The sequence below is a fragment of the Serinus canaria genome, chromosome 1A, assembly GCF_022539315.1.
Source record: "Serinus canaria isolate serCan28SL12 chromosome 1A, serCan2020, whole genome shotgun sequence".
Classification (NCBI taxonomy): Eukaryota; Metazoa; Chordata; class Aves; order Passeriformes; family Fringillidae; genus Serinus; species Serinus canaria.
In genome coordinates, this window is record NC_066314.1 from 53,682,719 (window position 1) to 53,699,110 (window position 16,392).

Sequence of the window (16,392 nt, forward strand, 5' to 3'; positions counted from 1 at the left end):
TGAAACTAAAAAGACACCAGTGGGGTTATTTTGGTGTTACTCTCATACTTCAGGCTTACATGGGGTATTTGCCTATTCTCAGTCTTTATGTTTGTTTCCAGCTCTTACCACCCACTAGGTATGTGGTGTTGGTTTTGGTTTTTATCAGCTGCAGTAGAAGCAGTGAATTAGACCCATGTATCATTGTGAAGTAGTAACAGAAAAATTCATTTTTCTTCAGCAGGATGTGTCACTGATGGAGTCTGAAGAAATCGGTGAGGGAGGTACCACTCCCCCAGGAGCCAGCAGCATCACTGGGGAAGCCTGGGATTCTTCAGCTGTGGAAGGAGAGCATCATGCCACTCACATAGCAGCTGAAATGAGCACCAGCCCATCTAACTCTGCAAAGGGACTGGAGCTCAGCATGCCCAAGGACTGCCTTGCTGCTCCATGGAAAGCAGCAGAGATGCTGGGCAGACCCTCTAACTCTATGCAAAAAGTGCCAGCAGGACTGGAACAAGGCCAAAGGGATACAGAGCCTCAAAAGGGACTCTCAGAACTGGAAGGAGAAATGCTTTTAGAGGAGGGTGGACTGGATTATTCTCTGAAACTTAGGCAATTGGAACTGATTGACCTAGAAAGCAACCAGGACCCTTCCTCTCACAGCAGAGTCCAGGATGAGCCAGCCCCTGGCAGCCCCATCCTGCAGGCTGTGAAGCTCAGTACTGAGTTTTCTCAGTGCCGAGCAGAACTGGCTTTTCATGGCTCAGACCCTCAGGCCCAGGAAACTAAATCCCCTTTGGCCATTTCCTCTCAGAGAGAGACACCTAAGTGCTTTTTGGTGTGTAAAACTGTTTCAGAAGGACATTATAAGGCTGAACCCTTTCTGGATAACATCTCGAAGGATTCTTTGCACGAGGTTGATGCTGGTGCAGAGCAGGAACAAAGCACCAAAAAGTTGGCACCAGCATTTGATGAGCAGCCTACCTCAGAGGGAGCAGTAGAAGACATAGCTAAACCTTACACTTCTGAAGATGTTCAGGAAAGCTTAAGAGCACCCCAGGGTTTGGAAAAGAATACAGAATCTTCCTCTTCCCATCAGTTGTCTTCCACCTTAACATGTGACAGCCAAATGAGTTCACTACAAGCAGAAGGAAACAACTCAGCTGGTGAAACAGGGAATACCATGATGGTCAAAGACCAGGAAATAGTTCCTAAAAAGAACTCATCTGCTTCCAAATGCCTCCATCTAAAAGATGATCACAGAAAAACTGAGGGCAGACCTGACCCTTCAGCAATGAGTGCTTTCCAAGGAAAGAGTACTTCTAAAAGGACAGAGGAAGTGACTGCTTCACAGCATAAGGAGCCAGCTTGGGAGGAGACAGTATCTGAACTTCAGCAAGAAGAGGAGGAGGAAGAGTGCAAAGAGCAGAATCTGCTGGAAGAAGGCAAACCTTTGGAACTCAAAGATCAGAAAAACAAGGAACAAAATGAGCAGGAACAACTGCAGAGGGAAGAGCTCAGACTAGGGGAAGAGCTGAAACTAGAGGCTCTATCATCAGCTTTTGGGTCAGAGATACCTTCTATTCCCAGGCATATTGTGGATGTGTCTGGTTTGGAGTATGCTTCCTTGTCTGAGCAAACAGGATCAGTATTTCCTCATGGTGAACCTGTCTCTGTGGATCAGCATCCTGGTGAGGACGTGCTGCTGAAAGCTCATGTCACAGAAGCAGGTTCTGGATGTCAGCCACCTACTGTTGGCCCTCTGTCCTCAAAGAGCCAGAACCCAGGGGGGGAAACTTCACACATGTGCCATGTTTCTGACCAAGCAGAAGACCTGGAGAACTCTGGCCGCTTTTCAATCAGTGGTCAGGATATTGGAGAAGCTCACCAGGATGATAAGACACTATTGGGCAGGGAGAATGAGCACAGTGATGATCATGGAAAAACTGTCCAGAGGTTTGATAAAAGAGATGCATCACTCTGTGGAGGGGTGACAGCACCTTTCAGCGCGGAGAACCCAGAGGCTCTTGTTCCAGTACACCCTTCCTCTGGTACCAGTAACTTGGAGCCATCTGATCACATGGATCTTCATCCTATAACAGGAAAAGCTGAGCTTTGGGATTTCATTCCAGCTTCCCCCTTGGAGATCACCTCAGCAGTGTCAGCATCTGTTCCAGAGCAGGATGGTGCCAGAATAGCCTCTGTTACCCCCGAGCACTGTCCTGGCACCAGCTTGAATGAGCTGCCAGACTTTGCAGGGAAGCCACCCAACCAAGCTGCTCCTGCACAAGGGTGGAACCCAACACCAGCAGAAACTGTTGTTCTAAGGACAGGTGCAAGGGAGGCCAAGACTTCCCATGAACTCCTTACATCTGAGGAAGGCTTTCATGAGGACCTTCATGGCCCATCTTCTTTCTCTGTAATGTACATGAGCTCCCTTCCTCAACAAGGGGGCTTTCCTGGGAATAGGAGGTCTGTGGCTAGTATTGCAGGACCTCTGGAAGCATCCCAAACACCAGGAAGGACTTCCACTCCCCTGAACCACCCAGAGACAATTCAGCAAATCTCTCCCCAAAAATGTGCCATTATACGAGGACAAGAAATGGCAGCAGATGTGGATTGTAAAGCACAAGTGCCTTTATTTGATGAGCATGACTGCAGTTTATACCAAAAAGAGCCTGGATCCAGAATTTCCAGTGTCCTGAGCACCCTAACTTGGCCCTCAGAAGATGATACAGTCCTTTCTGTGAACCAGCAAGGACAACCTCTATCCCCTGTGCCCCACTCAAGCCTACCTCTGATTTCTGAGCATGATGCCAAACAGCTTCATCCTCCTTCCCACGTCCAAAGGCCCAGTCAAGCTCAGGCCCCTGCACTCCATGCAAATCACCTTGTTTCACCTCCAGCCCCTGAAGGTTACCAGCTGCTGGCTCCTGGACCGCACTCCAGGCCCCCCCTCAGCTGTGGGATGGATGGTGGTAAGTTGGGAGCCATTCACCCTGCTCCAAGCCATCCTCTCCGGACTGCCACCTCTGCATTTGATGCCAACTCTGTGGCCTCTGCTTCTGATGGAGAAAGTCCAGCAGAGAGAGATGACCTTGTTCCAGTGAGTGGTAAGTGGTATCTTGGTGACTCTGGTCCCCGTGATACAGAGACTTCTGATGACTCGGGGGTCAGTTTGCTGACCAAAAGTTTTTTGGCTCTTGGAAACAAAATGTTGGTTGGCTGCTCTGGCACCAGCCCAGAAACAGCAGATCACCACATGGATATAGAGAGTGGAAAATCTTCACCTGACCACCCTTCTTGGCCCTCATTGGAAGGTCTGATAACATCCCCAGGCTCCAAAAGCAGAGACTCTGCACAGCTCCTTTCAATGCTTGCATTCACCAATCCTATCCACTTCCTCCGGCTCAGCCCTCCATCACCACTGACCACCAGAACAACCTGCCAGGACAAGGAGCTGCGATGGGAGCAGCCTGCAGGTAGCTTCAGTGGGGACACAAAGAACATCCAGGCTCTACTGGCAGTCACAGAGAAAACAGAAGCTGAGAGGAGAGTCAGGCAAAGGCTGGAAGGAGATGAACACCAGCCAAAGGAAGAAAAGGCCAAACACGCACCCTTGGAAAAATCATCAAGTTGGCCAGAGAAAAACACTGTTGGGGTAGCTGTGCAGGACCCAGCAGCCAATCAAGAAAACCCAATTAAAAGCCGAGTAAAAACCAAGGACTGGCACCGTCAGGGCCTGAAGAGGATGTCAGTACCACCAGACATCTTGCAGCGTGAGTCCTCTCTTCCATTTCCCTTCCTCCTTCCCCCCTCCAACTTAGAACAGTTATCAAGAAGTAGGATTAAATTAAATAAACTATATGATGGAGAGGCATGAGAGCAGGGAGCTTAGCATGGCTCTTGTGCTTTTCTGGTGATATTCCTTGCTCCAACCCTACAGCCCTCTCCTATCCTACCCCAAGCTTCCCTTTCCAGCTGTCCCCTCTTTCTTCTCCGCTGCCCTGTGTATCCTGCTTGTTCCCCTTGAGTGACGCATCCTTAAGGGATGCACTCTGGGGCTCAGTCTCCCCATTCCACACTAATACCTGCTACAGTAAACTTATTTCATGGATCCCTGAGGCAGTAAAGAAGAGCCATGCACACACCCTCAGTAGCCCATATCTCTTATCAGGTGTTTATTTGCTGCCTCCCCGTATTTTGCAACTGGCACTATTAGGTTCCCACTTGACCTTCTAAAAAAGATGATTTTCCTGTGAGCACAGGATTTGAGAGTACAGATAAGAATGGAAATTTGTCAAACCCAAGGTCCCAGCGTGCACAGAAGTCAAATCACTAATGTCTGAAATGGAAAACATGCATCTTCTGTAATGCAGTTCATTCAGCAATACTTGCTATCAGGATGTATATCTGTTCTTTACTATATCTTATGTGAACTTTAAATAATTACTTCTTTTTAGCTCTTACTTTAGTCTATTTTTGAAGCTCTGAAACATGCTGTATTTTTGGCACAGGGGAAAAGGAAGGGTGAAGAAGGTTTGGCAGAACTTGAATCTCAAGATTTGTTAATATGTTTAACCTGTAATTTCTTGATTCCAAATTTTAAAATATTCAAGGCAAGAGTACTGTCTTTCCCCTTATCCATAACTGCAGCTCAGTCTTTGGGCTTTCTTCCTTTTTCTGATTCCAGTTACTTCAGATTTAGAATTTCTTCATACCTTATTTGATTAAATCCCTCACAAATCAAAAAGGACTTCTCCAATTTTACACTTTGGCTCCACTGATCTCCTGATGCCTGACCCTAGTAGCTGAAAGTTTAAGGACAGCCCAAATAGGGCACACAGGCAATGTCTTTGCTTGCATAACTGGAGAGGGAAGCTCTTAGAATTACTGTCACTGCCTAAAATGTCAGCCTTTTTCTTTGTGTGAAAAGTAAGTGTGGCTAACAGATGTAAAGTGTAAGTAATGTCAAGAATTATTAAAACTAGAATGTTTCTGACCCAGAAATAAATGCCACGAGGGCACCTGTACTCCAACTCAAGACTGCCACTTAGGTGAGGTATAGGTAAGTGGTATCTGTGTGTCATTTGGATTGGAGATTAAGTCTAAAAATTGACTGATGTGTTTACTTTCCAATTGTCTTCTATGCAGAGGTTTCTTCTGTTCGTTCAGAGGACGAAGCTCACAGGGCACACAGGGAACCACCAGTCAGCTCAGAAACAGTTATAATGCGGTGAGTCTCTCAAAGACCCTTAGAATTTGTCCCAGTCCCTGTGCAGAACAGATACCTCCATTGTTTCTGAGTTACCAAAGATGATGATAAGGAGTGGAAAACTTTAATTAAATGCCATAGGCCTGTGTTTCAGTCTATGCTCTCTTGAAGAGAACACTACTGCAATAGAGGTATTTCTGTGCCTTCAGGACAGCCTTTCCATTAAAGCCAAACTTTTTCCTTTTGTGTCAAGTAAAGCTTGTGGAGCTTGAGCTTGTTGGAAAATAGGTCCCTGTTGTGACAGAGCAGTTTTTAAGGTTTGGATAAGCCTTCTCTGGTGCTGTGCCCTTCATTCACTCTGTATTTTGAAATCCTTATTCCTTGGCAGAGAGAAGAAATCTGCAGACACAACAGAGAACTTCAAGCGCCGTCACTCCAAACTGATCAACTCCTGTAAGTACCTCCTGTCTGAGGTGCTGTGGCAGTCCTCTCTTCACCAGCATCTTTTACCCTTGCAGTGAACACAAAGGAGAGGGACTCCTGCCACGTGGTGGTTGTGAGGATGTAGTGTTAAGAGAGCAGGGAAAGCAGCTGGAATCCTGCAGTACACTCAGGCAGCTGGGGAGCTTTGCCTGAATTTGGCTGTCCCAGTCCAGGGCAGAGTTTTCTCTAGTTTGAAGCAGAGGGTGAGTTGCTACTAAAGAAAAGATAAAGGTATGTGTTTTTCTCCACAGCAAGATTACTGTATCAGGAGTACAGTGATGTGGCTCTGAACAAGGCCATCCAAAGCCAGAAGAGAGTGGATTATCCAGAGGATATAGAGTCAAGTTTCCCGAGTTCCCCAAGGCTACGGAGGAAAGTGCTGTCTCCCCAGGACTCATATTTGCAACGTCTGTCAGTCTCATCTAATGCATCCCTCTGGCAGGACATCCCCATGATACGGGGCAGCAGAATACTGCTTAACATGTCCCGTGAGGAGCAGAGGCTGCAAGAGGTATGGGGCAGATGTGGCAAAGTAAATGGGTGGTCCTGTAGTCAAGAAAGAATCTCTGGAAGGAGGGTTAAAGCAGAGAGCAAAGTCTGTGATGTGGGAATGCAGGTAGTTGAGGCAGAGGTCACTTCTACTCCTGGAAGCAGCATGGGGTGTGAAGTAGAGCAATGCTGAAGTGCTGAATTTTAGAGAAAAGCAGCACTGAAGGAAGGGCTCTGCACTGTATAAATAACTCTAATAAAACAGACATGGGGAAAAGTGGGAACATGATAAGGAGTTTTGAGCATGCTCAATGCAAAAGGGTGTGCAAAAGTAGAAGACTTGCAGTATTCTCCCATATATAAGCTTGTGAGAAATGCTAATAAAACTACAGTAAATTTTATTTTCTGTGGTAGAATATGAGTTTAGCAAATTGACCCGTGTGAGTTTAGCAAATTGACCTGTGTGAGCTGCAGGGCTGAGAGGAGACTAGGAGATGTATTGATTCAGCACAATGGTACAGAGAAACTGGGTAAAGGAAATGAGAGGATCTGGGAAGTGGACAGGAGGACTCAGAGAAAGAGGTGAAAACAACAGCATGGGAAGCATGATGAAGGAGAACACGTGTGTGGTATGGATGCTGGACTTTATGGGAGCTTGTGAAAGTGGTGTTGAGGGGAAATAAAAAGTAAAATGAGAACAAGTAGCTATTTTTAAGTCATAATACAAGTCTCTTTTTTAAAGAAAGTCTATAAGTGCATGCTTGTCCTTCCTTTCTAAAGCCTCTCTTCTGCAATTACTCACTCCTTGCAAGATGTGCTGGGATGTTTTCCTGCTTAGCCATGTTTCCTCTCTGTAAGAGTCTTCCCAGACTTGCGCAGTGTACTGATGCTGTGCTCCCTTGTTTTCTCTCCCAAGGCCAAGTTTGAACTGATAATATCTGAGGCTTCCTACCTGCGCAGTTTGAATGTGGCAGTGGATCACTTCCAGCGCTCAGCAGAGCTCCAGGCAATGCTCACCAACCAGGAGCGCCAGTGGCTCTTCTCCCGCCTCTCCGATGTGCGTGATGTCAGTGCCAGGTGAGACATGCCTTTTGCTTCCAAGTCTAACAGGCACATGGTGCTTCCATCAGGAATGTTTCTCACTCCTCTTCTGTATGTTCACTGTTCAAGGCAGATACAGCACCTAGTGATGACACACCAACACTGCCTGGAAAGGAATAGTCACCTTTTTAGGTGACAGGGCAGTGTAAATTTTGGTGTTAAATCCCAGATATTATGGCTCAGTTGTGCACAGAGCTCACTGCAGGGGATCAAAATGGTAATATAGCCTTGTGCTACTGCTTTCAACTACAATTAAACTAACTAGACCTCAACCCAAACCAGCTCCTACCAAATACAAGACAAAAGAGGCAGCTGCATGAGCCCTGATGAAAAACGAGGTGAAAAAGGAAAAACAGTAAGTTACAACCATCACTTGACAGAAACTAATGTGAATCAATAGAGAGTAATTCATGAAATGTGAACATGACCCCACATGCAAGGAATCCTGTATGTTGTAGGATTCTGTTCTGCTTTTTCCTCCTGCAAGGCTTGACTACATAAATCACTTAGCTGGTAAGGTTTGCTGCTACCTTTTCCATTTCTACCAGCAAGATTATTCTGGTGAGGTCTTAGTTTTCAGTTGTTTCCTGACCATGCCTGTAGAAGCATGACCTCTCAAGAATAGAGGTCTTTTGCCTCTGCTTTTACCTTGCTGATACCAAGCCCTATATTGTCATTATCCAGACCTTACACTCTCTCTAGAACTAAAGAGCTGTCTTGTGCTTATCTGTGGGCTGTCAGGGTTTCAGAAGATTAAATGACCCTGATATTTCCCTCTCCTTTTTTGGCATCACATCCATGTACTGCAGTTTCCTCTTTGACTTGGAGGAAAAATTTGAAGAGGACATGTTCACCTTCCGTGTGTGTGACGTGGCTCTGAAACATGCTCCCGACTTCCGCCGGGTATATCTGCCATATGTGACAAATCAGACATATCAGGAACAAACCTTCCAGAGGTTACTGTAAGTTTTTCTAATTTCCTGCACCCTTCTCCCCCTTACTTCCATGAATATTGACTCTTTCAAACAATGGGCAATACTGCAGGAATGGGATGTTGAGCAGTGCTCTTCCTACACCACCCAGAAGAACCTTCCTCAGTTCAACGGCATTTGGGACAGCAGGACAGAGCTCCTGCAGGCTTGTCTCCTATAGCATTGGAGAGGAAAATTATATGTAATATCTGATCTTGTTGCAGGCTGTTCTCTGTCTGCTCTCTACTGAAGAGAGCAAAAGTGACCATCCTGGATAATGGTTTTCAGTCTTGATCGCTGAGAACCAGAGTGCAAACCACCACTGTCCCCATGAAAGGAGCACTGCTGACAGAGGGAGTGGAAATGTAGATGTTACTTCTGGCTTTTACCCCAGAGAGCTGTGGAAAGAGGATAGAGATAATAACAGCTGTACTGCCACCCTGTAGCTGTTAGAAACCCATAGTTGCTCTTCAGCAGCAGAGTGGTGAAGTTTCTTGACACCTCTTGCCCCAGGGACAAAACCTGACTGTTGGGAGTACTCCAGCATTCTCTGAAATCTGATACTAAGAAGGTTATTTATTTACTCTTGACACCTGGATGTCTTTTTTTTCTTTGTCACTCCCACAGAAATGGAAATGCAGGGTTCCAGCAAGTCCTGGAGAGACTGGAAAGTGATCCAGTGTGCCAGCGCCTCTCACTTAAATCCTTCCTCATCCTCCCCTTCCAGCGCATCACTCGACTCAAACTCCTCCTACAGGTAACTGTTGTGATTCTCTGCCTTCCCTGAAGCTGTGTCTGGAAGCAGCGGAGGGAGTTGGGAAGGGGGCTCAGCCTGGAGAAAAGGAGACTCAGGGGGAACCTTGTGACTCTGCACAACTCTCTGACAGGAGGGTGCAGCTGGCAGGAGGTCAGGCTCTGCTCCCAGAGAACAAGCAACAGGGCAAGAGGAAAAGGCCTCAAGCTGTATTAGGGAAGGTTCAGGTTGGACATCAGGAGGAATTTCTTCCCAGAATGAGTTGGGAGGCTTTGGGTTGGGGGCTGTCTGGGGACATGATACAGTCCCCATCCCTGGAGGTGTTCAGGAAATGATGGCTGTGGCACTGCATGAAGCACTGCTGTTTGTGAATCATTTAGGGCTTTGTTGTAACATTACTTTAATTGTACCCCAATAAAGAATTAATGGATTCTTCTCAGAACATGCTGATTTCCATTTTATTGAATTTTCTGGCTTCCTGCTAGGAAAACAAAGCAAGGTTTCCTTGGCTGCCCTCTGGAAGGCAGTCTGTGTCTATGCTTTGCCTGCAAATTTGACTAATAAAGAGCCATCCAGAGAGGGAACCAGCCAGTCCCTAAATATTAATTTTGAGCTCTTTCTATGAAATTCTTCTTTTTGATTATTTGAGCTTCTTTTTTGCAGGAGAAAAAGACAAGTCTATTCTGTTCATACAATCATTTGTGGTTTAGCTAGTGGTTGCTTCCTATGCCATATAACTTCTATGTGATAATTAATAGAATTTAGATTTACAGGAATCACTGGTCAGTATGACTTAACAGTGACATTCTGCATCTCAGTTTTTTGGCTTTCTTGTCTCCACATGTCATCAGCTACTTCTGCTTTATTATTTATTGTACTCTTCAGTGGTGGTAATGTCCACCTTTCCCTGTTTGCATTGTGAAAATCATCTTTTCTCATACAGAATATCCTGAAAAGAACTTGTCCTGGTTCTGAGGAGGAAGTGCAAGCAACGCAGGCCTATGATGCACTTGAAAAGGTAAAGGTGCCTACCCTTTCAGCAGCCTCACCTTTGTCTCCAATTAATCATCAGCTCCCACCCTCGTCCCTGCAAGAAAATCTTGCTTTAAAAAACCCCGGAGCATTACTCTATTACATCCCTTCCTCTTATCCTGTTTATTATAGAGACAAGGCTTAAAGTTTTCTAGGACAAATGGTTATCTAAAATTTGTACAGCTTCATAAGGCAGATTGTTCTTTCTAGTGATGATTTGACCTTCCAAAGGAGAGCCACCAGGATGGTGAAGAGTCTGGAGGTGAACACAAAAGGAGTGGCTGATGTCACTTGTTCTGTTCAGCTGGAGGAGACTGAGACCAGAGCTCACAGCAGTTCTGCATCTTCCTTGTAAGGGGAAGAGGAGAGGCAGGCCCTGATCTCTCCTCTGCGTGACCAAGGACATGACCTGGGGAATGGCTGGAGCTGTGTCAGGGGAGGGTTAGATTGGATATCAGGGAAAGGTTCCTCCCCCACAGGGTCATGGGGCACTGAACAGGCTCCTCAGGGAATGGTCACAGTCCGAAGGCTGACAGAGCTCCAGGAACATTTGGACAATTCTCTGTCACAGGGTAGGCTTGTTGGAGTGTTTGTGCAGGGCCAGGGGTTGGACTCAATGATCCTTATGCACCCCTTCTAACTCAGCATATTCTCTGATTGTAATATATACTTTTTTTGCAGGAGGATGCCTAAGGAATTGTCACTTTTGCTGACACGTGAGGGGCTCCTGGGAATAGTACTGATCCCACCATGCAGTTCTGCTCCCACCTCACTGTTTATCTGTTTTCCTCTGCAGCTCATCAAGGATTGCAATGAGAATGTCCAGCGCATGAAGAGCACTGAAGAGCTGATCTACCTCAGCCAGAAGATTGAATTTGAGTGTAAGGTGAGCTCATCCATTCCCTGGGCCTTGCTCTGTATTTTCTGTCTTTCCCTACAAAGCCAGTTTTTGTTCTCCTCTCAGATATATGCACAGAACTGTTGTACCAGAGCATCATCCACAGGCCAGCTCCTCATCAGTGCTTCCCTTGCCCAATCACTCATATCAGCCTTCTCATGAAGGTGCCTGCCATGACTTACACCTCTCCAGCTGGAGAACTGAAAGCACAATTCCTCAAGAAAAAAAAATGCAAATCCAACCCTTTTTATTGTGCATAAATATTTATTTTTGTCTTGCAGATATTCCCACTCATCTCACAGTCAAGGCGACTTGTGAAATGTGGTGAGTTGACAGCACTGGACTTCAACAACCTGAGTCCAAAATGGAAAGTCACCACCCGGCCCATCTACCTGCACCTTTTCAATGACTGTCTGCTCTTGTCTCGGCCCAAGGAGTGAGTGCTTCAACACAATTCTTGCTGCCCCTTCTAAAATACCCGTCTCTTTTGGGGTCTGTGCTTTGGTGACAGAGTCCTTTCCCTCTGCCTGCCAGCAAGTGGCAGTCTTTGTCAAGTCACTCTCCTGTCCCAACCTGATGTGAGTATCATGCAAGTATGTGGAAACTGATAGTCCCAGTGCTTAATTACATATTGTAATACAAAAACATATCTTGTGGTCCCTAGCACAACACTTCAATTCTGCCTTTGCATCTCTACAATGTGAAACACTTGAACAATAACCATTTGTTCTAGTTTTACTTGGTAAATAATTACTTCCTAAAGCACAGTATGAGGACTAGTAAATGCAAATCACTGGTTTGTCAAGAGAGTTGTTGGTTAGTTGTGTTGGGGTATTGAGGGCGGTGGGTTTCTTTTTATGCTGTAAGCTACCAAACAAAATTCTGACAGGACAGAGCTTAGCATTTCTGCCCTTTTCATTAAATCCCTTCTCTCTCTTTTTTGGTCTTCTGAGACTTCTAACAAGAGCACTGCTTAGGATGTGTGAAGCAGATGAAGACACATAAAAAGCTTTTTGCTTTCCTGCAGACTATGTGACTCTCTATGTAAACTTCATCACCTTAAAACTCTCACCTTGTTTTGTTCCTCCTGTTGACCTGCAGGGGTGGACGGTTCGTTGTGTTTGACCATGCTGCTTTCTCCTATGTGCGTGGGGAGAAGTGCGAGATGAAACTTCACGGGGCAAACAAGAATCTGTTCCGTCTTTTTCTGCTTCAGAATAACCAGGGGAAAAGAGTGGAGTTCTTGTTTCGGACCGAGACACAGTAAGAGTTCAAGTTTACCTTTGGTATATCCCATTAACATGGCCAGACACCTCCTAGTAGCCTGATGGTTGTCCCTCAGCTATTCAAATACTGAAATAATAAATGCAGCTGCTAAGCAGAAGTCTTGAAAAGCATCCTCTTGCTATAACTATTTCCTTGTGAAACACCTTCCTCCTCTCTCATCATAGCTGCTTTTACAATACTACCACATTATATCATACCATCAGCCTCCAAAAATGGGAATTTTTGCCTTTTCCCACCTCCTTTCTCAGCTTCCCTTTGTGTGAGCAAACACCCTTCCACCCCACCCCATTTCAGTCACCAGACTGATGTCCCTCACAGTGAATGCCGATACCTATTCTGTGCTGTTTTCCAGCAGTGAGAAGCTGAGGTGGATCTCTGCTTTGGCTCCTCCGCGGGGAGAACCAGACCTCCTGGAATGCCCTGGTGAGACTGCTGTGCTGCTGCAGCAGTGAGGGTGGGCTGGCTTGCAGGAGTCAGGCACTGTGAGATGGGGCACCCCAGAAGGATTCCAAGGCAGAATACTTGGGATTTTGTAGATAAAGAACATACTCATGGGCTTTCCCTCAGTGCTGGGTGCTGCCAGTTATTGTACATGTTTTAATGCTTCATTTTTGATGAAGAACTGCAGTGTCCCTTCCAGTTCTCTGCTTTTTATTTGGGCAGCTCCTTATTCTCCACCTCCTCTGGAGCTGATGCCCACAGGTTTACTGTTGCTTTCCAATATATCAATTTGATCTTTCCTCCCCTTCAGATGCACCACAGGTTCAGTGCATAAAGACTTACAAGGCTCGGGAAAATGATGAGCTGGCTTTGGAGAAGGCAGATATCATCATGGTTATGCAATACAGCAATGATGGTGAGCAGAATGAACAGTGCTTTAAACTGTAGGATTGAAAGGGCAGAGGGATTCTTCATCTTCTTCAGTATGCTTTATTTGGAAGCTGAAAGAGAATCTTTTCCTTTGCTCTTAGGGTCTTTTTGGAGGGGGCTTTTTTTTGGGAAACAATGAAAAAAACATGTGACTTTTGCCTCATGTTGTGCTTTTCTCCACACCACAGGGTGGATAGAAGGAGTAAAACTCTCAGACCGGGAGAGAGGCTGGTTCCCCTCGGAACACGTGGAAAACATCTCCAGCAAACATGTGCGGCAGAAGAACCTGAAGGAGGAGCAACGGGTGAAGAATGCCAAGCAGCAGGTCTTCTGCAGGAAATAAGACTGTTTGGACCTGTACAGTCTCCCTGCCATGGGGAAACCATGGCTTTCTATTGTGCCTCAGAAGAAATGTCTCTGTGAAGAGCATAATATACAGCACTTCGACAGGACCAGGTGCTTCTCACCAGAGAAAGAGGGAATTCAGTCAGGAAAAACTTCTTCTGTGTCAGCAGGACTAGGGCAGCAAGAGGAGGGATAAAAGGTTGCATGTATTGCTTGCTTTGTGGTAGTAGGGAGGGACTTAAATCAGACAGAAGTCTGGGATCTGGACTTCTGAAAACATACTCCTGGTTTTGCCACTGACAAGTTGTAGGACCTTATGCAAGTCCTTATGCAAGTCACTTCAGAGTTCTGCCTCAGTTTTGCCATCTGCAAAATGGGGGCAAACTTACCTACCTCACTGCATGTTGTGAGGCTAAATTCACTAGTATTAGCAGCCTGAGAGCTTCGAGTTTCTGAGAAGGAAGGTGCTAAGTGCAAAGCACAACAGAGCTGAGGAGAATATTCTGTTTGAATATCCTCTGGATACCTTCATGGCGTTGATCTCCACAGTCTAATTTCCATTTAGGGCAATTTGTGTATTAGATCATGCACGTCTACAGGGGTTTAGACATGGAAAAAATTTCATTGTACCCAAATGCTGTTAAGAGTCCTTGACAGCATTACAAAATCTGTTGGAATTAAGCAGAGTTTTCAGAAGCCACTGTGATGATTTTGCCCACATAAGAAGTATCATGCTGAGAAATCCACTTCCAAAAGGTCACCTCTTCTGAACAAGCATCCCACCAAGCCTTCTGGACTTTTTTTTTTTTTACTCTGCCTCCCCCTGAGAGATCAGTAACTTTTGACAAAGATTTCTATTTCTTGTTGGTACACACCCCGTATAAAATAACCAGGACTAGGCACATGCAATGAAGTGGCACTTTAAGGCTGCTCTTACTCTGATTGCTGATGTGGTATTGCATGCACCATTTTGCACACTTATGGAGAACACTGAGATATTTAGCCACTGTAGATAAAGGCAAAATAATGCACCAGGGTCTTTGTTCTTTTTAAGGACTCTCTAGTTTTAAGTCCAGTTTACATGCATTTGTGCAGAACCTGTCTGTTCGAGAATATACCTTCAGGTGTAAAATACTGTTTCTGTGTGTAGCTCAGTCAATGCAAGATCAAGTTTAAGAATTAATACACCAAAGAAAGCCACATGTAGCCTCTTGCATTTAATATATTTGAAGAATTAGTTACCTTTGTATCTCCAGCTTTCTGTCTCTGTAACATTCTGCCTTTAAATCACATTTACATTGTATCTAGAATAGCTTATTATGGCCTATTTATATCAATAATTTTAGCTGGATTAAAAGAAAAAAGTTGCTTTTAGTCCTAATAAACTCATGCACTTCTCCAGTTAAAAAGCTTTCTGCTTGCCTTGTTACTTACGTTTTCCTCTCAAGTGTAAGTAATTCAATTTACTGAATATACATGCAGTATTTTTTGCTATAATTTTCCTTTCTAAGTGACTGTTAAGTACAAACAGTTCTCTTTAGCAGAGGCAGTGACAAAAGCTGGGTTTATCCAGCCTTAAGGTTCTTCAGTATTATCCCTAGCGCTAGAGAGCTGATGCTGCAGCTCTTCCACAGTGGTGTTAGTAATCCATAAGTGAAGGTAAACTGAAGGGATGAACTACACAAAATGGGAGTCCAGCCCACTAGAGCAGAAGGGCAGGACCTGGTTATTCAACTTTTAATCTATGGTTAGACAACAATCTGCTAACACTTCCCTCCCCCCCTCCGAAGTACTGGAGCTGTTCCTGAGCTAAGAGCCAAAGCAGAGCTCTACCTTAGACTCACGAGAAGGGTTATAATCCTCCACAAGACCCAGAATATTCAGATATCCCAAATGCCTGCTTGTCCCAAGCTGTCATGAATTTATGCAGTTCCAAGTCCCCAGGATTGTCAGTGTCTCAGGTGGGACACAAAACACTGCCATGGGATCAGGTCAGCTGTTAAGGTCATCTCACACAGGCAGTCGAGGCATCCCCCATTCACTTCAGCTTCATCCAGGAGGAGCCAGCCATATATATTCCCATTCTAAATTAGAAGTCATCTTGTTCAACACCTCAGGTTGAGAGTTCTGTACTCTTTCAAACTCTGTTCTTGAAAGCAAGCAGGCAGATTGTTCATTAGAGCCTCCCAAAGTGGTTTCTGTGCTTAAGTCTGTATGTTGTTAAAATTCCACTTGACAAAGGAAACTTCAAGGTTACCGTTTTCATGATTGACGTCTATACTTTTTTTAACTAGTTGGATCAAAGGTTAACGTGTCCCTGTCACAAGTACAGCATTTATTTCCTGATGTCAGGCCTTTATCTGTTGAGGAGCATTTAAAGGTCAGCTTATGCTTCTAAGAACAAGTACTTATACCCCAGGTTACTTTGATTTCTTGGATTTCAGAGACACCTCAACTTCTCACTATTTACTGAAACTTTTAGCCCCAGCACCATCCTGCCACCAAAATCCATAAAAAAATCTACACTGAAACTGATTGACATATCTTGGATTTGTACAAACTTAATCAAACTTGTACAATATCCTCCCAACTGCACATTCACAGTACAGGAATCAAGTTAGTGGAATGCCTTCTGTGTGCTATGACAGTCTTAATTGTGCCACAATTTCTCCCCACATTATCTAATGTGGATTACCTGATTTACCAGAAAATCAGTATTAAACAGAAGCATAGGTATGTCATGAAAATCCCAACACTTTCCTGCTATTCACAAAGATTTTGTGAGAGGTGCCACTGTATCTTCCCCAGGAACCTGTGGAGACTGACACAAAGTGTATCTTGACAAAACAAATTCAGGATTTCTGAAAAAAATAAGTAATTAAAGACCACACTCAGAGGGCAGTTACACCAATTTCTTTTTGTGAAAAGGACAGCAATGAAGTACAAGCATGAGCTGCATTTAAAA

At 45.0% G+C, this 16,392-nt stretch overlaps 1 protein-coding gene across 1 annotated transcript in view; it reads left to right on the forward strand.

Annotated features, from left to right (window-relative positions):
- Positions 1 to 14,837, forward strand: part of ARHGEF5 (Rho guanine nucleotide exchange factor 5) — a gene marked incomplete at its 5' end in the record, with an annotated part of 32,548 nt that extends 17,711 nt beyond the window's left edge. Inside the window, 14 exons of the mRNA XM_050969919.1 lie at positions 221 to 3,761; positions 5,137 to 5,218; positions 5,586 to 5,650; positions 5,932 to 6,191; positions 7,086 to 7,246; positions 8,080 to 8,232; positions 8,869 to 8,998; positions 9,939 to 10,013; positions 10,824 to 10,913; positions 11,207 to 11,361; positions 12,027 to 12,188; positions 12,565 to 12,635; positions 12,964 to 13,068; positions 13,271 to 14,837. Of these exons, the coding sequence (XP_050825876.1) occupies positions 221 to 3,761; positions 5,137 to 5,218; positions 5,586 to 5,650; positions 5,932 to 6,191; positions 7,086 to 7,246; positions 8,080 to 8,232; positions 8,869 to 8,998; positions 9,939 to 10,013; positions 10,824 to 10,913; positions 11,207 to 11,361; positions 12,027 to 12,188; positions 12,565 to 12,635; positions 12,964 to 13,068; positions 13,271 to 13,425 (5,205 nt within the window). The remainder of the gene's footprint in view (positions 1 to 220; positions 3,762 to 5,136; positions 5,219 to 5,585; positions 5,651 to 5,931; positions 6,192 to 7,085; positions 7,247 to 8,079; positions 8,233 to 8,868; positions 8,999 to 9,938; positions 10,014 to 10,823; positions 10,914 to 11,206; positions 11,362 to 12,026; positions 12,189 to 12,564; positions 12,636 to 12,963; positions 13,069 to 13,270) is intronic.
- Positions 14,838 to 16,392: the final 1,555 nt, after the last annotated feature.